At 36.2% G+C, this 26,103-nt stretch overlaps 1 protein-coding gene across 1 annotated transcript in view; it reads left to right on the top strand.

The window, feature by feature from the left end:
• Positions 1-26,103, top strand: part of LOC129229229 (vesicular glutamate transporter 1-like) — a 109,204-nt gene that overhangs the window by 57,678 nt on the left and 25,423 nt on the right. The window contains 2 exon segments of the mRNA XM_054863490.1: positions 6,881-6,968; positions 17,333-17,419. Of these exon segments, the coding sequence (XP_054719465.1) occupies positions 6,881-6,968; positions 17,333-17,419 (175 nt within the window).

Raw genomic sequence — 26,103 nt, 5'->3', positions numbered from 1 at the left:
TAAGAAAAACTACTACTTTAGTAGGCTCGTAAGCACTTGGAACAGCTTACCGGAAGAGGCGGTCATGAGCAAGTAGGTGGATAGCTTTAAGAGGGTCATTGATCTTCATTGGAGACTAAAATTGACTTGGACCAGCCTAGTTGGGCCCAGAGCCTGTTGCTGATTGTCACATTTGTATTCGTATTTGAAAGGCTTTAAAATCTAAAAATCAACCAATTTATGCTTTCGCAGGTTCAGCTTTAAATTAGTAATTAGTAAATTTTATAAATGAAATTGATTTTATAATAATTGCTAGTCGTTTTTGTTTTGGCAACGTTCAAAAAGCTTGACCCAACTACCCAACAAAGGCAGAGCAGGTACAATAAAAGCTAATAAAAAAGTTAACTTTATTGGGCAGGGAAAGTCTTGCATCAATGCAAAACCTTCATACAAAAACTGCTTCAGATTTAAACTTATTTTAATTCTTATCGTAAAAAGTTTTTTCCACGACGTTAGTACACTTCTAAATGTGCACTTTTCGTGGTTTTGAGAAGATTTAGACAACTTTAAACCTCGTGGCAGACACTAACGCTCCCTCAATTTACTTTCAGTGGGGTTGAGGATTTGGTTATAACTTTTTATATGAATTTTAACTGTCGTAATGGTATTGATAAATGTGTCTCAGAACCGAAGGTTCTTTGGGGTTTACCCTCCAAACCACCTTGTGATTTTCAGGTTTCGACGTAAGCGCCACATACATGCCTTTAGCAAAACCGCTCACAATAGGGTTTTTAATTACAACACAATAGGGATGATTAAATAAGAAACAAAGCGAAAATAACAATTAATTGAAATGTTACACTGTAAAAAAATTCCGAAACGTTACTGGGTATTTCCGTGTTACGTTTCGGGATTTTGATGGTTTTTATCCACTTCCTGGAAAACTCAAGTATCATCGTTGAAAAGTTTCCTGAATTGCTACAAGTTCCATGAATGCAGACTTTTCAATGTTGTGAAAAATAGTTTTAGCTCCCAGTTAAAAGATTAACTAAGCGTATTTATAAAGTGTATCGGCTTCAATTAAGTTACGGCCCGTCCATGCTTATTAATCTCCCAAAGAAAGCAAATAAGTAGGGACTACGTTGCATTGCAAGAATAGGGAAGTTGCAACCTATTAAATGTTCCTATTTTGACTATTGGATATTGTTAATTGAATGTCAAAACTAAAAAATTCACCGTCGCTGAATTTTAAAACACCATGATGGATCTTTAATGAATTTTTAAAAATCCATGCGCAAAAGTGCGCTCTTCTGAAACGTCACGAGCTTACGTCACAGGGCACTAGTGGGCAGCCTTCCGCCTAGAGCTCCTTAAATAGGACAGGCTGACTTATCCGGCATTTTAGTTCCAAGACAAAATTGGATCCAACCTTGTCTCTAGTGTTTATAAATACGTTATAATATTCGTTGGTTGCTATGTCGTAAAACAATTGATGTTAAGTTGAGTAAAACGTCACTTAAGGTGATCTAGAAAGATAACTTAGGTCAAAAATTCAACAAAAATGTATCGGGAAATGTTTACTGTAATAAACTTTATTTTCACACCTTATTTGTTTTTAATTTGTATTAATTAAATCGCCTTCATCTGCAGAATAAAATAATCAAGCATACATCAGGGAACACATCGAAAGCTTGGACACCAGTTTTCTGCAATTAGGCTTTTGTACAAATACTATTTTTTTCGCCCAACAATTTTGGAACCAAAATGTCGGATAAGTCAGCTCCCCTTATATAGGAGCCTTACTTCCGCCGAAGATCCCTTGTTACCCATACGGACATTTTGAGCGCGCTGATATTTTTATTTTTTAGAAATTCAATAATCCTTTTGAAAACACACTATGGAGGCTGGATTCGTTAAAGCGCAATCTAATAATCTTCCTCAAGTAACATCAATTATGGTATTCGAATATTTTAGAGAGGATGAGAGGTTTAATGTTCTAGAAAGTCTGTCTTAAACGAAGTCAACTGCACTTCCTTCGGCTTCTCCTTGTCAGCTAAGAGAGGCGGAAGAGCGCATGACGTCATTTCCTGTGCCATTTGACGTCACAATCGCTTGAACTTTAAAAATTAATTAAAAAAAAATCTATTTATCGTATTGCAAAATTTTTTTCACCTGTGATGTTCATACATATTACTCTATCATATAAAAATGAAATTGAAAAATCGAAAACTTCCCTATTGCAGTTGAGTAAAATTCTCGTTACTTACTTGCAAATCTGGGTTTGCTTTGGCCGTGTTTGCAAAAATGCTCTTGGAACTTCCTTGATAAGTCATGAAGATGCCAAGCTATTATATTATACTTTCTTAAATTTACACTAATTTTCCAAAGACACGACTGGCTTTTGATGGAAAGATTTCTGAATTTTTCAGGAGGCTTCCAGGATAATATCAGGAAGGTTACTGAATTTTAGTGGAAAACGTTCCTGGATTTTGCAAGATATCATACTGGCAGAAATTGGGCACATTAGCTGCCCGTTATTTCCCAGGGAACTTTTCTGAATCGCTTTTACAGTGTAAATATTTCTTATAAATAAATTTATTTTCCCAGTGCAAGACTTTATAAACACCTTGTAGAATTAATAGCAAAAATAAGGGGCAATCGTTTCCACCAGAACTCTCATCTTCCACTCCCGTCCCATCCCTCAATGACATCCCATGCGAAGAAAAGATCTCCCAATCTCTTCCCGGCCATCGCTCGTAGACACAGTCATCAAACGAGCTTATGGGACTTCCTTCCGACTTGAATACGATTACTCTCTTCTCTCACTTCCGGGGGGGGATTCCCCCCACCTCCATTCTCTCTCCTAATAACACGCGATGGAGCCCCCCTCCTTCCCTGTCCGTCCATTTGCACTTTTTCGCTCTGGAAGAGAATGATAATGTGATAGGCTTCTCTTTGAGTAGTATCTCTGTTTCGGTCTTGCTCTGTCGTGTAAAACTGGAATATTCTGCTTTGGAATAATCTCTTTTTACCCCCTTTCGGGTACTATACATGATTTCATAGGAACATAAATATTTTCCTTTCATTATTTTTTCGAATGGGAAACGGCATTCATTTGTTTTGAGTAAAGTTGAAAGCTCATATCATAATACTCTTGTGGTCTGCACTTTCCCTTCAACTGTCCATTGCTATTAAATTCGTTTAATTTTTGTCTGGTCAAATTGTTGAACAGCCACATGATCAGGGCTGTTAATTCATTAACTATCTAAGGTATATCATTAAGATGAGCAAAACAGTTTCAGATCCGTCAGATAATGATAAAGTTGTCTTCCTATTCTTTTGTCTCCACACTTACATACTATGGGTGGCATCACATGTTAATCTTAAATAATACGATATTGCTGGCAGACTTACACAGGAGGGTACTCCCTTGCCTCGGGTTTATGTAGAGCCTTTGACCAAACCCGATGTTTACTCAGAAAAAAAAGACCCTTATTCGGAATTCTACAAGCAATTCTTGGAAACTACAAGGGACACATTCATGGTATCGTGATACTCTTCTCTTAACACCTTCCTTTTAGCGCGAAGCCTTACACAGTAAAAAAATTCCTAAACGTTACTATTTATTTCCGTGGAACGTTTCGGGATTTCAGAGGTTTTCACCTATTTCCCCGCAAAATCAAGTATCTTAGCAAAAAAGTTTCCTGAAGTGCTAAAATATGCACGAATGCAGATTTTTCACTGGTGTGAAAAATGTTTTTTACTACCAGTTTAAAGGTTGACTGAGCGTGTTTATTAAGTATATCGGCTATCGTTTAATTACGGACCGTCTGGGTTGACTAAGCTCCCAATGGGAGCAAATAAGTCACTGGATAGTTGCAGCTTTGCGAGGCTGGAATTGCAGGCAAGGAATATGTTTGATTCTTGCTTGCAATTATTCGCGCAGCTTTCTTGGTAAATCAGGAAGGTTCTAATCAAATATATTAAACCTATTCAATTTTTGTAGAAGGTTCACGGCTGGCTAGGGGAGATTTCCCAGTATTTCAGGAAGTTTACTCACTTTTATCGGAAAACGTTCCTGGTTTTTGTACGATATGTTACTGGTTTAAACTGGGCACATCAGCTGCCTATTATTTTCCAGGAACGTTTCTGGATCGTTTTTACAGTGTAGGTTCCACCATGCTTTATCGTTGTTCTGGTCCTGGTATTGCCATTGGTGGTTTAGTAACAGGAGTGACCAGACTGCTCTGGTTGGGTCAATCCCTGGCCATTCATGAGCTGGGATTAAGTTTTTTCCAGCTTGAACCAAGTGAACGAGGCCACATCACAACATTTTCTTAGTACACTGTAAAAAAATTCCTAAACTTTACTGGTTATTTCCGTGCAACGTTTCGGGATTTCAGAGGTTTTCACCTATTTCCCCATAAAATCCAGTATCTTCGCCAAAAAGTTTCCTGAATCGCTAAAAGATACACGAAGGCAGACTTTCAACTGGTCTGAAAACTATTTTTTGCTACCAGTTTAAAAATTGACTGAGAGTGTTTATTAACTGTATCGGATTTACCTTGAGTACGACCTGTCCGGATTGACTAAATTCCCAAAAGGAACAAGCTAGTCACTGCACTGGTCAGTTGCAGGTAAGACTATGCTTGGTTGCTCTAATGCTTCTGGAGCTTTCTTGGTGAATCAGGAAAACTCTAGTCAATAACATTAAGGCTCCTATATAAGGGGAGCTGACTTATCCGACATTTTGGTTCCAAAATTATCGGGCGAAAAAAATAAACATTTGTACAAAAGCCTCATTGCAGAAAACTGGTGTCCAAACTTTAGGTGTGTTGCCCGATTGATGTTTGATTATTTTATTCTGTGGATGAATACAATTTAATTAATACAAATTAAAAACAAATAAGGTATGAAAATGAGGTTTATTACCGTAAACATTTCCCGATACATTTTAGCTGAATTTGTAAACGAAGTTATCTTTCAAAATTTACCTAAAGTGACATTTTACTCAACTTATCATCAATTATTTTACGACTTAGCAACCAGCGAATATTATGACGTATTTATAAATACTAGAAACGAGGTTGGATCCAATTCTGTCTTGGAACCAAAATGTCGGATAAGTCAGCCTGTCTTTTTCAAGGGGCTCTAAATAACATTAAACCTACTTAACTTTTCTAGAAGGTTCCCGAGACATGATTGGCTTTAAAGAGGAGAGGCACAGGGGAGATTTTAAAATAATTCAGAAAGTTTCAAGAATAATTTCAGAAAGGTTACTGACTTTTATCAGAAAACGTTCCTGGTTTTTGCAAGATATGTTACTGGCTGAAATTGGGCACATCAGCTGCCTATTATTTTCCAGGAACGTTTCTGAATCGTTTTTACAGTGTATAGTAGTGGTAGCTTAAAGAGAAAGGATCTACTAAAAATATTTGTATTGAAGTTTTGAGGACTCATAAATCTAATGAGATCAGAATTATTAGCAAGAAGGAAAAGAAGATCCATCCGCAAAAGGAAAAGTCCGCGGATGGTCAACATACCCATCAAACACTGTGTATGGTGTACCATCGCCCATGGGAGGAATGGTATTATTTGAATTTCTCTTTGACCTAAACAGCAAGGACACATATAAGGGAGGGGCGATGGGGGAGATCGCTTCTCCCTTGAAGGACCCTCCACCGACAGTTTTTCCATATTAATGTTCTAAAACTCAAGTATAGGCCATTTTTGACAAAATTGAGGAAAGTAATGGGGTTTGAATCTCATTCCCGGAGATTTTTTGAAATTGAAGTTTCAAAACGGATATTTCAAACAGTCGTTGACGATGTTAGGAGGACGAGTTTGGAGGCCTTCCCCGGGGTATTTTGCAAAATTTCAACGGAATATTTACTCACCCAGTTGGCCATGAACAGAGTTCATCGTCAGCGCTGTAGTGCACTCCTTGGCTATGGCTCCAAAACCGCGCGGTATTGGCATTCCAAAGAGCGTCTTGGTCAAATTGTATTCATTTCTGAATGGGGTTGTTTCCTTCAGTCAAAAGCAGTACTTTTTGTCACTGAAATTGATAGATTAAGCAAAAAAATACATGGACCCAGAAAATACTTTCATTTTCCCAGCAGTTAATTTTTTAATTAATATTTTAAGATGTCCCATTTTTCAAACAAGCGTAGTCTTGATGAAGTCACAAATGATGCTCTTTGGCGCATCTTTCTTCCATATTTCCACGTTATAATAATCAAGCAACGACGCTTGCTATCAACCATATCGTTGCCAATACACGTGAGTAAAGATGCGAATTAAATGTTTTGCTCTGTGGGTGGCAACGCTGAATGGCATTTCATCATTTGTGATGTCATCGGACAGAAGCATAAACAATGAAAGCGCGCCGATTTAAGTAATTTTTAAAAAATATTAAACTTAAAAAAATTATTTAAAAATGGTCAGATCCTATGTTTTTAAGCATGATCTTTCAAAAAAAAAAAAAAAAACTTTTAAAATTTTGGAAACGACCCCATTCTCTTTGAGTTTTTTTTTTTTTTTTTTTTTACTTTGTTCTTGGTTGTATTTTGCTTTTGCTTTTGGCCACTAGAAATAGAAGAAAAAAACATTGCATTAAGAGAAATAAAATATTGAAAGCAGTGTCCTAAAAAAGACAATTTCTTTTTTGTAATTATCTTCCTTAAGGCAACGGGAGTGTATGAAGAAAACGATTATTTATCGTAATAACGACTAACATCGGTGGGACAGACTTGCTTAGCCATCAGCGATATGTGAAGATCTTTCCCCAAGAGCAAACATTTTCCAAAACTCTTTTCCCTTCCGATCATTAAATATATCTATATCCAGCGTCAAGGGGTTTCCCCACATTAATCTCAGTTCTCTTTGTTTATTTCCACAGGGAGTGACGTATCCGGCCTGTCACGGGATGTGGCGTTACTGGGCCCCGCCTATGGAGAGAAGTCGGCTGGCCACGCTGGCGTTCTGCGGTACTGTTTTGCCTCTTTATTGCTTTGTTTTCTTCGTAAGGGGCTATCCATAAACGACGTCACGCTGCTTTTTAACATATTTTGCCTCCATTCTCCCTTTTGTCCGAATGTGTCACACTTCCCTACTCCCTTTCCCTTGTCACATGTCACGCTAGACTGGTGGCCTGGTCGGTAAGGCGTTTCAATCATGATTGGAGAGTCCCGGATTCTATGCCAGCCGATCGAAGATCTTCCATCTTCCTAAAGGTGACTGGTCCACGTTAAATCTGTCGTGGTCACAAAGTTATCCTCCCAAATCATTTTGAGGGTACTGGATCAGAGGGTTTTCGAAACGGAGCTGTCTTCAGGATCCCATTAAACCGAATAAGCCACTTGTTGTGGTAGGTACGAGGGACCCTGAAGAGTAGTGTCACATGCATTAAATGTATCAAACATATTATAACAAAAAATATTCTTATTTCATCCAAAGTGTATGCTGTCATACGTATTGTTACTCCCTTGTAACAAACTAACAATTTTACGAACCACCACACAAAGCGTGACATCATTAGAGGACGACCTTTAGTCACAATGAATCGAATGGTTACATAGAGGTCAATGTGTATGATGAAGCGACACATCAAGCATTTTGGGCTGGATGTTTTATATTTGAAGAGCTAGATTTACCAGAGCGAAGTTTCCGGACATTAACAGATCTCGCCAAATTTAAGAGCGTTTAAATGCAAAAGGAAATTTATGTGTTCGCCATATTGGATTTCGCTTAAATGTTGTTTTCAAAGTCTGTACCTGAATGGCTGACTAACGTGAGTTATACTATCACTACTTTTCAGAATAGCGTAAAAAAGTTAATTTGGTGCGTACAGAGATTGAGACTTGCTCAAATTGAACACTGGTGTATAATAATGAATGTTTCAATAATTGCGTTGTTATGGCTCAATGCATATTAGGATTTCACACACAATGCAGTAATAAGCTGAAAATCGCCATTTTTGGATTTAACTTGGTCAGGCATTGTGGTGCGGAAAAGTGGGCTGGGCGGGATTCTTGGACTCCGGGATCTGCAGCGCGATTATGTTTTTTAAAAAATCTAATTGCTGTGTAAAAAAAATTAACAGCAGATATCAATCGCAATTTTTATATTATTAACATTTTCGCTGATAATTGCTCACTGAAACATCGCCAAAAAAGAGATATCATGCCAGAAAAGACAATCACGCAAACTTGCCCTCTGATCCAAAATGGTGGCAGTGTCGGCATGTCGGCTGCAGAATACAAGCAATTGTTAAGGAATCAGTAACCATTCACTCAATTCTTTTCTTTCAATGTTACTGAAATATCGTAAAGTTTCCTCAGATATGTAGCTATTTTGAAAAGTTTTCTTTTCTTATTTTAAGCCTATTTTCTCGTAAAACTAAAAAAAAAACTAGTATGTTGTGGCCATCACGAAACTTTCTTCTATATTTTTCTTTTTTTTTCTTCTGATCCCTCCCCATGCTTGACAATATGCAATATTCCCAACAAAAACAAAATTACACATGCAAAAACTAGACGACCATCCCAATGTCTGAATTATTGCAAAAGCAAAGCAAAGAGCGAAAATTGAAAGTTATTTTAAAAGCCTTGCTTGAATTAATTATAAATATTTTATTTGTTAACAAAAAATTTGGTACACATAGGGGCACATATGTGTACCAAATTTCGTTCGATTTCATGTGGTAGTTTTTGCTGTAGAGCGGCCACAAAAAAATGGTCACACACAGACGTGACACACACACATACACATACACACACATACACACAGACAGACACACATTTTCCAAAAATAGTCGAAATGGACTCAGCACACCTCAAAACGTTCGAATCCGTCAAAATTCGAAATTCGAAAATTTGCACGAATCCAATACTTTCTTCTATATATTAGATATAGAAGAAAGTAAAAAAGAAACAAAAGCTAAAAGAAAAACTATCAACTAAAGCATGAAGATATATTGATGTCTCGCAAAAAAATATATCAATTTAAAAAAAGTTTAAAGAGGATAACAGTAACTTCAATTTCAATTAACTGATTAAAAATGAAGCAGAAGGACATTGCCCCCTCCCTCCCCTGGTCCTCCTACATAGTATGAAATGAAGTCTCCAAAAAGCGTCTGTTTGTTAAACGCGCAAAACTCGAGAACTACCCGGTCGATTTTGCTGAAATTGTCGCAGTATCTTACTTTCAGCGCCGGAAAAGTTTGCAGACCAGTTCGAAAATAATTCGATGAGTACTTCTTTTTTATTCCAACTTAGGCCCAATCACATAAATTCCCAATTTTGGGGGTGAAAAATTACTTGTCAGAAATAAATGAATGTGTGCATGCATGAAATTTGTAATTTTTTGCCTGATACATATTGATATAGCACCGTTCCCCTCGAAGAGTTCTAACTGACATTATTTGAGGCAGTGAAAAGCAAAGAGCTGTAAGTGATCGACTTTTTAAAGTGTGGAGTAAAAAAAGCGTTTAAGGTTCAGACTTTAGGTAGGTTTTCATTTTCATTTTTTTCTAAATCGTTGAGATAGCACCGTTCCCCCTCGAAGAGTTCTAACTGACATTATTTGAGGCAGTGAAAAGCAAAGAGCTGTAAGTGATCGACTTTTTAAAGAGTGGAGTAAAAGCGTTTAAGGTTCAGACTTTAGGTAGGTTTTCATTTTCATTTTTTTCTAAATCGTTGAGATAGCACCGTTCCCCCTCAAAGAGTTCTAACTGACATTATTTGAGGCAGTGAAAAGCAAAGAGCTGTAAGTGATCGACTTTTTAAAGTGTGGAGTAAAAGCGTTTAAGGTTCAGACTTTAGGTAGGTTTTCATTTTCATTTTTTTCTAAATCGTTGAGATAGCACCGTTCCCCCTCAAAGAGTTCTAACTGACATTATTTGAGGCAGTGAAAAGCAAAGAGCTGTAAGTGATCGACTTTTTAAAGAGTGGAGTAAAAGCGTTTAAGGTTCAGACTTTAGGTAGGTTTTCATTTTCATTTTTTTCTAAATCGTTGAGATAGCACCGTTCCCCCTCAAAGAGCTCTAACTGACATTATTTGAGGCAGTGAAAAGCAAAGAGCTGTAAGTGATCGACTTTTTAAAGTGTGGAGTAAAAGCGTTTAAGGTTCAGACTTTAGGTAGGTTTTCATTTTCATTTTTTTCTAAATCGTTGAGATAGCACCGTTCCCCCTCGAAGAGTTCTAACTGACATTATTTGAGGCAGTGAAAAGCAAAGAGCTGTAAGTGATCGACTTTTTAAAGTGTGGAGTAAAAAAAGCGTTTAAGGTTCAGACTTTAGGTAAGTTTCCATTTTCATTTTTTTTTTTCTAAATCGTTGAGATAGCACCGTTTCCCCTCGAAGAGTTCTAACTGACATTATTTGAGGCAGTAAAAAGTAAAGAGCCGTAAATGATCGACTTTTTAAAGTGTGGAGTAAATGAGTTTAATGCTCAGACATTAGATAGGTTTTCATTTTAATTTTTTTCTAAATCGTGCTATATAGCAGCACCTATCAGGGTTACTTGTGAGTGCTGTAGTTGTAAAAAAATTATTTGGTAGGAACGCATCTCTTTTTATACGGCAGTTATCATGCTTCAGGAATATTTGCTTAGTCAAAAATGCCAGTTTTGATTATTTATGCCCATTTTAATTCAAAAGGTAGATATTAAATTTTAAAAAGAAGTGTTTTGGAACTAATTTTCATTGAGCTCGCTCTTTTTTACTTCCTTTTAGAAAAATGGAAGTATTGTATTCGCGAAAAAAATTTCACTCAAAAATCGGCCTTAATTTCCATTTTGCTCATCCCCAAATAAATGTTGAGTTTTTTTTTCGACTCGATCACACATGGATAAGAGCCTAAGAACGTATAGACGCCCGAAATATCCATTTTGACTTTTCCCGAGTTAATTACAACGAGTTTTCTCGTGACGTCTGTATGTACGTATGTATGTGCGTGTGTGCGTGTGTGTATGTATGTCGCATAACTCAAGAACGGTATGTCCTAGAAAGTTGAAATTTGGTACATAGACACCTAGTGGGGTCTAGTTGTGCACCTCCCCTTTTGGTTGCATTCGGGTGTTTCTAAAGGGGTCTTTGCCCCTTTTTGGGCGGAAATCATTGTTAATTTCGATGTAAACTCAAGTGGTGTTATAATTTGTCGGACACGGCGATATATCGCCAGTCTTTTGGTCGCCAAGTTTTATCGCCAAGTTGGCGACAAATTTGGCGACTTTTTTTTTAAATTTGGTTTTAAATTGGCCACTGTTGGTGATATTTAGAGAGTAAACTTTTGAATCACATTAAAATTGCCAATAATGGGGAAATGACATTAAATTGGAGTAAAAGGAAGTCATGTGATGCACACATCAGCTCGTTTAATATAATAATGAACCAAATGTTTCGGGAGTGTCGCGTTCCAAAATTATAGCTCTGCCACTAGTAGGGGAATGTGAGGCAAAGTGAAATGGTTAAGATGAGAGAGTTTTTTCAAAATGAAAAAATCGGAAATATGTTTTGAAAATTACAGTACATAAAGAAAAAACATTATATTTTATAATAAAACTTGCGTTGAAACAGTATTTTTTTACTTTTGGCAGTAAATTTGAGCCTTAAAAAAAAGTGGAAATTTTTCACTTTTTTTTTTCGTGTTGCAAAGTGAAAAATAAAATACTTTTCTAATGAAATATTTTCTATTCGATTATAAAGCGTTTTTTTTTGATCAAAATAATCAGTAAATTAAAGGTTGAATGAATAAATGAAAATATAATGAAACAATAAACAAATAAATGAATAAATCAATTAAAATATGAAGAAAAATAAATGAGCGAGTGAAAGAATGAATGAATAAGAAAATAAGTGAATGAATGAATAAATAAGTGAATTACTAAATGAAGGAATGTAAATGAATTAATTAATAAATGAAAACGTAAGTGATTTATATTAAATGATTGAGTGAGTAAATGAAACAAACTATTTCACTTTACCCCATCCACTTTGCCCCGTATGTACTTAACTAAATGTACAGGGTTGTCCAAATTAAAGTTCCCCAACTCAGAGGCCTGTGCAGGATGTTCTATGGGTCATAATGTGATGAAATTTTGGAAACAGACACTTCAGATCATGCGCTCGTGATTTATTAAAAAAAAAAAAAAGTACAAAAAGTTGCCGATAGATGGCGCTGTAACACAAGTAATTGGGGAAATTTGCATATTTCAACAACGTGATTTGCAGAAATAAAGCTTCTGTGCAACGTATGCAAAAGATGAGCCCTACAAAAGTGGAAGGTGGAAGACAGGCGCTGCGAAGGCAGTTATTTTCAACCTCGCTGGTACACAATGGTGACTTTGAAAGACAAAGCTCTATTGGTCAAACTTTTTTTACCAGAATGACGAGAACTCATGTGCTGCTTTAAGAGCATTCCTTCGGCTGAAGAACATGCGCCGAGGACCGATGTCACCACGCGCTTTAAGAGAGATGATGAGGAAGTTCGAAAGATCTGGACAACTGGGAATTTTGCGAGGTAGAGGACACCATGCTGTGAATTCTGCACGCGTAGAAGACGTTGCTTTGGCGGTCGTGGATACCACTAGACAATCGCCACATGGTGTTGTCAGTGTGCCACGTGTTTCTCGTGCTGTGGATATGCCCTATACGACCTTCTGGCGTGTGATGCGTCGAATCCTAGGCTATTTTCCTTACAAAATCCATAGTCTTCATCAGCTGTCGGACGGGGACCTTGTGGTTCGGGAAACATTTGCGCTGCAGTTCCTTGCCAGAATGGAAGTCGATGCTGCTTGGCCGTGGAATATCCTTTGGACGGATGAGGCCCATTTTCACCTGAATGGTCAAGTGAATGCGCACAACTGCCGCATTTGGGCAAGTGAAAACTCGCGAGCAATTCATCAAGTGCCCTTGCACCCTGCAAAGGTTACGGTATGGTGCGGTTTCATTGCAACATTCATCATTGGGCCTTATTTTTTTGAAGAGGTGACTCCTAGAGGATTCGAAACCTGCTCTGTCACAGGAAGACGATATCAGGACATGTTGACAACGTTTGTGATTCCTAAACTGCAACAACGTGGCCACGTCCAGGACACGATATTTATGCAGGATGGTGCACCTCCCCATATTCTTCTGGGCGTTCAACAGGTGTTACGGGCAACTTTCACTGATGCACGTGTGATCAGCCGCTGTTTCCCAACAGCTTGGCCCCCTCGCTCGCCTGATCTCACCCCATGCGACTTTTGGTTATGGGGATTTTTAAAAGATCAAGTCTACCGAGAAAATCCAGCAACCTTGGCAGATCAGAAATTATTCAGAATGTGCGTGGTATTAATGTGCACTTATCGCGTTCCGCTGTGGAACACACTGCTTTACGGATGGAAAAAGTTGTGGAGAACCACGGCAGACATATAGAACATCTATAGAATGTCTTGTTGATCTGCAACGCCACCTATCGGCAACTTCAGATACTATTTTTTTTTTTAAATAAATCACGAGCGCATGATCTGAATTGTCTGTTTCCAAAATTTGATCACATTATGACCCATAGAACATCCTGCACAGGCCTCTGAGTTGGGGAGCTTTAATTTGGACAACCCTGTACAATTTATTTAAAATTACAAATAAGCTTAATATTAACTAAATCAGTACTGCCTTAAATATAAGGAGGTCTCAGTTAATACTTAAAATGTTAATAACAAGAACTTTATCCTTTTATAGTAACAAAAATAATTTTTGACTTACAACAAAATATTACATTATGAGTATCATTTTTTTTTATTGCCTGTATTACCAAATGCTTTAATCTTCGGCGGTATTTTTTTTCTGACTGGAATAGACTACGTATAGTACCACGTAGTTAAAATAATACCCGATAGGTGGAGCTAAAAGCAGAGTAAATATTTCACCTTTTCACTTTGCCCCGCTAGTTCACTTTGCCCCATGTTCCCCTACTATCTCTAACCCCAAATCAGAGCAAAGGTTATTCCGCCATTTTTCCGAGTCATCTCCAAATTTTTAATGCTGGAAATTGCCTTCCTTTGCTTTTCACTGCTTTAGTTCTTTAATTAAATAAGATTTAAAAAAGAAAAGCTATTTAAAAATACTCTTAAAGCACAAATTATGAATGTATCGTAACACATAAATCCTTTCAAAGTAAGAAAGGATAAATTTCAACTGTAAAGAATTTGTACTTTTGTATAAACTGCGAAAGCAAGCAAAAGCTCGGATAAGGGGAACACTTTTCCGTTACAGGTATGTCACTGCTCATTTTCAAAATTCAAAACAACATACCGCTTTTTTGCTCGTCAAATATTACCAAAATCGATATTGACGAAATTTAAAAATTAATATTTAGTTTTTAAATAAAGCAATCCATTCAATACGAATGGCAGTTAGATTAAAAGAAAAAAAAAATTAATTTGAATTTTGACATCTTGAATTCAAATTATGTTTTTCGCAATCACGAGTGTGTGTATGTAGGCGTGTGTGTTTGTGTGTGTGGGGGGGGGTATGTGTGCTGTGTGTAGGAGTATGTGTATGTGTGTGTAGGCATGTGTGTTTGTGTCTGTGTGCAGGCATACGTGTGTGAGTAGTTGTGTGTATGAATGTGTGTGTATGTGGGGGGCGGGGGTATGTGTGTGTAGGCATATGTGTTTGTGTCTGTGTGCAGGCATGAATGTGTGGGTAGTTTGTATGTGTGTGTGTATGTGTTTGTGTGTGTGTGTGCATGTGTAGGTGTCTGTATGTAATTGTGTGTGTATGTTTGTGTATGTGTGTAGGTGTACGAAACAGGGAACCCCGCTCTGCTATGCCATCTGGGGCTTCCAGAGAACTGACCTTTCGGCCGGGGCCCCCTTACCCGTAAGGGAACGAGAACTAAACCACTTACGACTCTAGACACCGTGGACCCAGGTACGGACCTGACTGTAGGTGTTTGTGTGTGTATGTGTGCGTGTGTGTGTGTAGTTGTGTATGTATGCGCGTGTGTGTAGGACATGGATGCAACCCTTTCGCTATAGGAGCAGCATCGTGAGGAGCCCGTCGCCAGTGATGGTGCGGAGGGTGGCGGTGGGAAAATAAAATCAGAGGACATCAAAACAGTCAAGTGAGAACAATAAGCAATCGTGATTGCTCAAAAATGAATCCAATAAACAAATAAACTAAGCCATTAAATACATAAATATATAAAATAAGATGGTCTATGTAGCTGTTGGATCTGTTTTAGCCACGATGATTTTAGCCATTTTAATTCTTTCTGTTATGTTTTTTTTTCCTCTCATTTTCGTGAAATTGAGAGCTATTGCGTGATTGAAATTCATTTCGCAAACCGACTTTTGACGTAGGCTTGCCAGACGTCCCGGCTCTCAGACAAAATCCCGGTGTCCCGGCCGGTTTACTTCACGTCCCGAAAAACGATAAGTTTGATTACAAGTGACCAAAAAGTTCAAAAAATAGTTAACTGAATGATTATTTAGGATAATTACTTTATCATTTGTATCATTGACTTGTAAAGTTAATACCGGATTAGCTTGTGAAGATTTTTACAACAGGATTAAAACCAAGAAAGACTAATAAAAGTCCTATAATATGAAAAGTACATCTAAATATTGTTCAATTTTTTATTCCTCATTCAAAGTGGAATGAAATAACGATACATTATAACTGATACATTATAACTGAATTACCTGAATTAACTGAATTACCTGATGATTATAACGATACATTATAACTGAAATAAATTGTAAAAATTTACATCTGCTAAGTGAAATGTTCAAATTTTATCTGCTTTTGTCATTTTTTACTACCCCTTTTTAGGTTTATAGTTAGTAACCTTTTATTCATAGCATTGAAATAATTATACTGTCCTATAAAACTCCAAAAATCAGCCAGGGGTGTGTACACCTTTGAATACTGGCGACGGGGGGGGGGGGGGGAGCATTCCGGTGTCCCGGTTGAACATTTCAGAAATCTGACAAGCCTACTTTTGATTGACTGTTAGATCTGCTTAGCCATGTAATTTCAGCAAGTCATTCACAAACGTTACCACATCAGAGTAACTATGTACCACTCTGTACCACCATGTTCCGCACTTATTCCTTTGAATATAATCAAGATACAATCATTTCTCCGGGTTCTATAGCGAAAACAATATTCACATATTTCTGCATGGAGACACACTGGTTTTCCAAAATGGGGGTACCTAAAATAATCTCATTTAATTGTACCACTCAGAGAAAACAATCTAGCGAAATTAAATGGGGTCCTGCTTCATGATAAATGTATGCCCCAATACAATCTCTATAAAATCTACCAAATCCCAAAAGTTGCAGTGAATCAAAATTATTGGCTGTATGCAGGTCCTTTTCTGAAAAAAAAAATTGTTTTCACCCCCCCCCCCCCCCCCTTTTCCCATCTAACCCCCCCAGGAAAACATTTAATGACGAGTTCTTGACAAGTTGAAAACAGTTTTATGTTTTCCATTATTGCAATTGTGTTTGAATATGACCGGCGTTAATAGCTGTGGGAGGAATTGAATTTAATTTCATGTAAGTTACATTAATTTCAGATTAAATATGCAAAATTTACTTTTGTAAAACTGGAATTGCACTTGTTGAGAACACGCGATTGGCACGCACACGCATTGTGTTTTGCTATTTCTATTATTATTTATTTATTATTATTATTTTTTTTTTTTTTGAATACAAGGGTTTTTTTTTTTTCTTTTTGCGACACAACTATACGCTTTTGAATGACATAAAATATGTTCAGATAAATTTAAAAAAAAAATCATTATTCAACAAAATTACTTGTGTCACAATGTCGGGATACATTTTTTACATAAACGCTAATTTATAACCTCCCACTCCAGGGGAGCCCATCCCCCCAAGTTCAATGGCGCAGACACCCCCTCCCCCCATTTGTCTCAACCCTCTTTCCTTTTTTTTTATTTTTTAGCTCCCTCTTTTTATTTTACTTATTAAAATATTTTATTTATTTATTTAGTTTTAATTATTATTATTAGCATTTTTTTAAAGAAATGTTCTGTGTTACGCCAATGACATACACACACACACACTAAATAAATAAATGAAATAAAATATAAACAGAATAAAAAAAATAATTAATTTAAATGAAAAACAAATCAATAAAGGAATTTTAATAAAAAAATAAAAAATACCCCCCCCCCCCCATTTTTGATGGCCCAATATGAGCCATAGCCCCCCCCCCCCCCTTTTCAACCCTTTCCACTTTACAACTCGAAGGCCTGAAGTGCAATGATAACTTGTGTCGCCATCTCTTGTCATTTTGCCTAAATAAATGATTTATTTATTTATTTTTCCCTCCTAGGTTCTTATGCCGGAGCGGTAGTGGGTATGCCTTTATCAGGGTTCCTGACGGATTTGGCTGGCTGGCAAGCGTGCTTTTATTTCTATGGTAAAATTTTGTACTCTTCTTTCAAAACACAATGCTTTTGATTTATAAAGATCAGTAATTACAAAGTATCTGCTCGGTCAACTATTGGCGCAGCGAATGGGGGGTTTTGGGGGTGAAAACACCCCCAGAGGCATTGGTTTTAATATTAATGCCAATTCAAATACGGTAGTTTATGCATATGAAAGGGCTTTTTTGATTTAAAAAAAAACTCCTTTGGGAGGTTTTTCTTATTAGTGCGGACAACGTCTGTATATATATATAGGCTAGCTATTTTATAAACTGTTTTCAAGAGAATATTGCAAAGTAACGCTTGTCGACTGAACTACCTTTGCCAATATTGAGCATAAAGGGAAAATTTTCATATTGTTGGAAGAAATAACAAATATCACGATGATTATTCAATGGAATTTTGAACATAGTAATACTAATAATCATATGTACATCGAACTTTGTGCACAAAGTTAGACAAGAGAAGGATAGAAAAAAAGATTTCCATGGAGGATGTATTTGATGAATATGAATGAATATAGTTTTGTACTCATGTAAAACTTCTGCTTTTTATCTCAGTTTGTTGGTTTTTTTTTTTTTTTTTTTTTTTTTTTTTTTTTACACCAGACTTTATTATTTCACTAAAACAAGACGAGAGAAATAAGAAAATACACGATGTATTTTCTAAAGATTAATATTTTCTTAATACCAATTATTTTTGTTACTTAGTCATATCATTTTTTACTATCATAAATCAGTTTGAAACAAATCTGTTTCATTTGATTTACATTTTCATCACTCTAAACTAGTCTTTCAGTATATTTTTTGCAGAAAGGGCATAAGTCCAAATTAAAAAAAAAATAATAATAAATTAATTTCTGTGACGAAATGAAACGTAATTTATAAGGTGAGGTAATGATCCTACTTGTGGCCAGATTAGTCATAAAAAGTTTCGTTGAATTTAGATCACTTCTGAATGAAATAATCACTTTTTATTGATTCCTGGAAAGTTGCACTAGTTGGACTTATATGTCCTTTTTGAAATAATCGATTCAGATGCAAAAGGAAGCAAAACTCATGCTAGGATAATAATAGTTTTATCTCATTGAAATCTCTAGAACTTGGTGGGTTGAAAATTAAAATGCAGCAATATTCATAACTAAGAATGTGCTTGTGCTGATACCTTCAAACTTTTATTTGCTTTCGGTGTAAAAGCACTGTTTTTCGATTACCTGTATCAAGAATTGCAATCGATCTTTAATGTGTGTTATTTTCTCATTACTCTTTTTTATTATTCCATTTCGACAAGATATTTAGCAACTGGAATACCTTTAATATGTTTATTACTTCATGATAATACTCCCGAAGCTTCCAGATTTGCTTGATATCCCATATTTTGCATGATAAAATATATATCAGGGAAACCTCATCCTTTCAAATAATGAAGCTGAACATGTAGGAAGTATTCAGTAAGTTACCTCCCTATAGCCAGGGCTGAGGCAGAAATACATGAACTACACCGGTAGGTCAGTCAATTCCAACCGAGGACTGCACTTTCGTGTTGATTAGCACTCATCAGCCGCCCGGCATAGGAAGTGAGTGAGCTGGAGGTGGAACACCTCTTAAGGAAACCAAGAGTGCCAAACCAACTGGTAGCTAATACAGAATTAGCACAGACAGTTCTTCGAGTTGAACCGAACCATTGCTTCGGTCACTCGTCCGGTCTGTGCTAATTGTGTATTAGCTACCAGTTTGTTTGGCACTCTTGGCTTCCTTAAGAGGTTTTCCACCTCCAGTTCAATCACTCCTATGCCGGGCTGATGAGTGCTAATTAGCATGAAACTGCATTCCTCGGCTGGAATTGACTGCGTTGGCGGTGTAGTTCATGTAGGAAGTGCTGACATTTTTGGGTATAAGCTCAAGATACTTAGCAGCATTATTTTTTTATTCATTTCTTACTACAGTATGACATTTGATAGCTAAAAAGGGTTATGCAATTTTAGTTACTTCTCCATCAATATTTTAAAACTGCAATTAAAATTCTATTGAATTGAACTCGTTACATGGTGCATTTCAAGGTATATAAGATGTCATCCTAAGGTTCTAAATGCACGTACAGCAAATATACCATATCTTTTGCAATTCAATTTCTTTTACTGAAGTGTTGGTGAACTAGAAGTTAAGTAACAATATACACTGCTTGACATTGAAAATGCAACACCAAGAAGCAGTGGTCAGAAAGTGATGAAATTTGGAAAAAAGACAGAGACAGCAAGGAATAATAAATGATCTTAATTTCAAAATGATAGGCAGAATACAGAGCGAGAACGGCGTCGGCTCAGTAAGGATGTAGGACCACCGCGGACAGCGATACACGAAGAAACACGTCTAAGCATAGAGTCAATAAGGGTGCGGATGGTGTCCAGAGGGATGACTTTCCATTCCCTTTCAAACATTTGCCACAGTTCGTCTTCTGAACGAGGCAGGGACAGAGTCTGCAAACGGCGTCCAATCACATCCCACACATGATCGATTGGTGACAGGTCAGGAGAGTATGGTGGCCAGGGAAGCAGCTGTGTGCCTTGGAGAGCATGTTGGCAGTGCGAGCACTGTGTGGTCGGGCGTTATCTTGCTGAAAAATTACATTAGGTAACCCTTGAAGGTAAGGGATTGCCAGCGGCTGCAGCACATTATCCAAGTATCGTTGTGCCGTCATAGTGCCCTGAATACGAACAAGAGGTGATATGGAATTGTACGCAATTGCGCCCCAAACCATTATGCCACGTTGTCGTGCGGTGGGACGTTCCACAGTTACTGCCAGATTAGATCTGTCACCACGTCGACGCCACACACGTATGCGGCGACTATCACTGGATAAACAGAAGTGGGATTCATCTGAGAACACGACATTTCGCCATTCTGTCATCCACGTTACTCTAGTCCGGCACCATACTAAACGTTGCTGTCTATGTTGTGGGGTCAATGGCAGTCTTCTTAGCGGACGCTGTGATTGCAGACCACGTGCGGCTAAACGACGGGAAATGGTTCTGGTTGACACGGGAACATTCAGGGTATCTTGCACCTGCTGCAGAATCGAGGAACAAGTGACTTGTGGGTCTGCAACAGCTTGTCGGTGGATGCGTCGATCCACGCGTTCTGAAGTCACTCTGGCTGCCCCTGCACCCCTCAATCTTGCCACATTTCGTTGTTCCAACCATCTTCGGCACAGCCGATGCACCGTGCTCGCATCCATGTGGATATCAGCTGCGATTTGACGTACGGACCAACCTCCCCTTCTCAGTCCGATCACCATACCCCTCGTAAAATCGTCTATCTGCTGGAAGTGCCTTCGTTGACGGTGGCCTGGCATTCTCTCGTGTTACACGTATCCTCCACGACAAAAGCAAAATTTCTTCGATAATTCTCCAGTCAGAAATAACGACACGAATATTTCCCATTCTGCAAGTTCCTTCCCTTATATCTTACTTCACGTGCGGCGGAGAGCTGCGCATTTCACATTATTTACATAACTCAGTAATGTAAGTCTACTCTAAAATTTGCATAAATTTCTGAACACTCCTTCTTGGTGTTGCATTTTCAATGTCGAGCAGTGTATTTTAAAGTAGTACAAGATTTTTAACATCCTATGAGGACAGTGTATTGTAGCTCCAAATATAATAAAATAAACGAGATTCCACAAGAAGGTGTTTTATGCAGAAATATTAATGTTAGTTCAAAAAATTCTCTCTTGAGTGTGAGTCATACAGTAATTTTTTTAGCAAACTTTAATTTATTGTCTTTATTCGGCTATTGTGCAAACTTCGCCTGCTTTGAGTTACCTCTAAATATTATTCCCTTATGAAAATGGTCTATAGAATTCTATAAACAAATTCTATAGAAATACCTATATAGAGTCTTATAGACTTATGGCCCAATTTTCTATAGGCCGTGTTCTATAGAATTCTATAGTGGAAAACCCTACAGGATTCTATAAAAAAAATGTTCTATAGAATTCTATATACTTCTTATAGAATGCTGTAGAGTTTTTTTTATAGAATTCTATTGAAGTGTTCTATAGCAAATTGGGCCATAATTCTATAAAACTCTATACAGGTATTTATTATAGAAACCTCTATAGATCTTAAGAGACTAATAAAACACAATGACAATGCTTTACATAATCAATATATGTTTAAAAAACAAACTACGCCTAAAAACATTAGGTGCAGCAATTATGTATCTTTATTCCAACAACTACCCATTATTCTTAGATAGAGATACACTACATAAAAATGGACAATGGCTTACCATTTGGGAGTGCTAATTAAACATTATACACAAAGACCTATTAGTACAAAAAAAAAATGTTAACACATCCAAGCTTTTGGTTCTTGCGACTTACATATAAATTAGTAATGCAAAAATCACTAGTAAATTAATGTCATTACTCAGTCATGAGCTCTATTTATTTAGTAAAATCAAATGCTATTTCCGATGCATAATGAAGTTATCATTCTGGATTTAAATCTCAAGTTTTGTTTTATAACTACTATTCATACATTTTTTCATTCCCAATTGGTTTAAAACAATCAGATAACACAAAAATAATCCATACTTTCTAACGAATTCGCCAATGTTCAGCCATTTTCAGCGCAACGATTTGTGAGGATGCACGAGCAAAATGGACACTCCATTTGGGGAAGAAAAGGGGAAAACAGACTGGCGCATGCGCAAAGAGATTGAGAGAAATATTGAAGGCAGCTTTCGCGACAAAATACGGGGATTGCATCTTGGAATTTCGATTATTTTATTTACTAAACAATGACAAGAAGTTATACGATTTCACATGCACTTAGAATTAATTTCAATGTTTAGAAGTATTATTATTACTATAAAATAACTTAAACATTTTAAATAATAAATAATTTTTATCTTTTATAAGTATATTTTTTTATTATTTAAGTTTGATTTTTTTCTTCGAACTATGATAAAATGCAACAGAAGTATTATTAAAGAACATACTACAATCCTCCCTTGTAATAAAAAATATGACCTTAACAAATAACTGTTAAAATAGTTACTCCTAAAATTAAATAAATTAATTAGGCATTAACCTATTTCATTTTAGGGATAAAACTTCGTAATTAATTAGAGATTTTTAGCCTTTCCAAACTAGTAGTGATATATAAACACTAATGAAAGCTATAATTGTAAACAAAATGAATGAATTCTCAATTTTTTACAAAATTCTACAGTAAGGGAAATTTTCTGATCAAATTCTACAGAATTTTATAAAATCTATTATCTATAGAAACCTTATGCTCAAATTCTATAGCAGTTTCTAAAGAACTTTATAGAAGAAATTCTCTATAGAAACTTTATTCTCAAGTTCTATATGGATATCTGTAGAATTATATAGAAATAATTTCTATTGAAACTTTCTTATAGACTTCTATATAATTTTCTATAGAATTCTATTAAATTCAATCAACCAGTTTCGTAAGGGTTGAAATGCTATAAAATGTTGCCCCACTTATTTTCTAATGCAATCGAACCAAATGGAAGCTCAAAATAAGCTCCCTTGAAGCTCAAAACAAGATTTCTATATTGCGAATTTTTATATGATGGGCCTGAGCTGGACACTAGGGTGAGTCGATTTTAACTTTTTTTTTTTAATCGAAAACGCCTGTAGTGGGAAAAGTTGTGTCTTGGCATCAAATGTTCGTGCAAATTTTTTTTCCAAAATCAAATTACATATTTAGATCCCCAGCCAGCCCCTTGAAATTTCGCCAAATATGTAAAAAATTGATATTTTTTAAAAAGTTTGAAATTTTTTTTATGTATAATTTTTTTTATCGCCTGTGGTGGGAAAAGTTATGTATTGACATCTAATGCTCGTTTAAAAAAATTTTTGGTACTTAAAATATGTTTAGATCCCCGCCAGATCCCTGAAATTTTGCCAAATATGAATCCTTTGACATTTTTTTAATTAAAAAGATTTCTTATGCATATATTTTTTATCTCCTGTGGTGAAAACAAATTGAATAGTAAGGTCTTTTGTTTGTGAACAAAACCATCATTACATCATGTAATGATCGCTGATGGCGCATCAACGGCCCTCCGGTGCTTTCATCTTTTACACTTTAGTTTGTCTTCGAAGGAATTGAGGAGTGCTATTATAGGAAAAGAAAGTGTAAAACTTGCTTTAATTGAAAAAAAAAGTGCGTAGTAAAAATTGCGCTTTAACAAGACCAAAATAATAAAAACTCCGCAAATATTCCAAATTTCATTATTCGAGGGGGGGGGGGGGAGAGGGAGCCGAAATATCAAACGATATCAATATATTTTCTTTCATGTGCAAACTATCTTACTGGGAAACCATTTTCACCACAGATGATTTAAAAAATTATGTGTAAGAAATTTTTAAAAATAGGGAATAAATGTAAATTTTCACATATTTGGCAAAAATTAAAGGGCCTGACCGGGGCTCTAAATATGTTTTGAGTGGCAAAATTTTTTTACACGAGCATTAGATGTCAATACACAATACATATTTCGCGAAATTTCAACTGGCTGGCGGGGGATCTAAATATATTTTGATTTCCGGAAAGATTTTACTCGAACTTTTTATGCCAGTACACTACTTTTTCTACCACAGGCGATTTTAATTTTTAAGGGGTCCGGGACACATTTTGAAATTTTTTTTATTAAATACTTTAGAGTTTTGAAATTTTTTGAGCTGATTCACCATCTATTGAATAAGCAAAATCATAAAGTAAATATTTGAGAAATAAAAAACTATTTTTATTTAAATTTAATTTTTTTTAAAGGGGTTGCTTTAAATTGCTATAACTCAAAATATTCTTGGTCAATTTTCAATTTCTTTCAAAAAATTATGCACAAATATCTAAGCTTTAATTTTTATTCGGCGATTTTAAAAATATTGATTCAATAAAAAATAAAAAATATTTGAAGAAAAATTTCGAAAAATTCAAAAATACTTTTTTTTAAAAAAAATCATATTTTTTGCAGTAAACGTTTTTTTTTCTTTAATTCGCCGAATAAAAATTAAAGTAAACTGTTTGAAAAAGATATGCTCTAAATTTCATTACTTTATCTTTATCAGTTCCTGGCTTATAAGAGTTTGAATGCAAGAAATCGGGAAAAATTGAATCATGGAGAAAAACGCGTTTAAATTTTTAAAGTTAAATACACATTAGCTAGATGCATGCAACAAAAATAATTATATCTTTCGTTCTAAATAAGATAGAAACAAGATTCAAACGTCCTTTTAAGCAGAAGAAAACGGAGTAATTTTTTAAATGATAAAAAACAAGCTGATGTGTGCATCACATGACTTCCTTTTACTCCAGTTTAATGTCATTTCCCCATTATTGGCAATTTTAATGTGATTCAATAGTTTACTCCCTAAATATTACCAACAGTGGCCAATTTGAAACCAAATTTTAAAAAACGAGCTGATGTGTGCCTCACATGACTTCCTTTTACTCCATTTTAATGTCATTTTCCCATTATTGGCAATTTTAATGTGATTCAATAGTTTAATCTCTAAATATTAAAAACGATGGCCAAATTAAAACCAGATAAAAAAAAATCGCCAAATTTTCCGCCAAGTTGGCGACAAAACTTGGCGACCAAAAGACTGGCGATATATCGCCAAGTGTCCGCCAAATTGACACACCACTTAAGTTTGCATTGATATTAACAATGATTTCCCCCCAAAAAGGTGCAAAAGACCCCCTTAGGAACATCCGAAAGCAACCAAAAGGGGAGGTGCACAACTAGACCCCACTACGAGTCTATGTACCAAATTTCAACTTTCTAGGACATACCATTTTTGAGTTATGCGAGATACATACGCACATACGCACATACATACAGACGTCACGAGAAAAGTCGTTGTAATTACCTCGGTGATGGTCAAAATGGATATTTCGCGTGTCTATACATTCTTAGGCACTTTTCCGCATGTGGTCGAATCGAAAAAAAAACTCAACATTCATTTGGGGGTGAGCAAAATGGAAATTAAGGGCGATTTTTGAGTGAAAATTTTTTCGCGAATACAATACTTCCTTTTTTGTAAAAGGAAGTAAAAAGAAAAAAAATCGCCAAATTTGTCGCCAAGTTGGCGACAAAACATTTGCGACCAAAAGACTGGCGATATATCGCCAAGTGTCCGACAAATTATAACACCACTTGAATTTACATCGAAATTAACAATGATTTCCCCCCAAAACGGGGCAAAAGACCCCCTTAGGAGCATCCGAATGCAACCAAAAGGGAAGATGCACAACTAGGCTCCACTAGGAGTCTACGTACCAAATTTCAACTTTCTGGGACACACCGTTTTTGAGTTATGCGAGATACATACACACATACGCACATACATACGTACATACGGACGTCACGAGAAAATTCGTTGTAATTAACTCGGGGGTCTTCAAAATGGATATTTCGGATGTCTGTAGGTTCCTAGACATATATCCACGTGTGGTCGGGTCGAAAAAAAAAAAAAAAAAAAACTCAACATTAATTCGGGGGTGAGAAAAATTTAAATTAAGGCCGATTTTTGAGTGAAAATTTTTTCGCGAATGCAATACTTCCTTTTTTGGAAAAGGAAGTAAAAATGCAAGATTTGACGATTTTTGTGTTTCGGTCCCCCTTTAAAAAAGTTT

The sequence above is a fragment of the Uloborus diversus genome, chromosome 9 (assembly GCF_026930045.1).
Source record: "Uloborus diversus isolate 005 chromosome 9, Udiv.v.3.1, whole genome shotgun sequence".
Classification (NCBI taxonomy): Eukaryota; Metazoa; Arthropoda; class Arachnida; order Araneae; family Uloboridae; genus Uloborus; species Uloborus diversus.
Note: the sequence above shows the minus strand (reverse complement) of the source record. Positions and strands in the feature narration are given on the sequence as shown.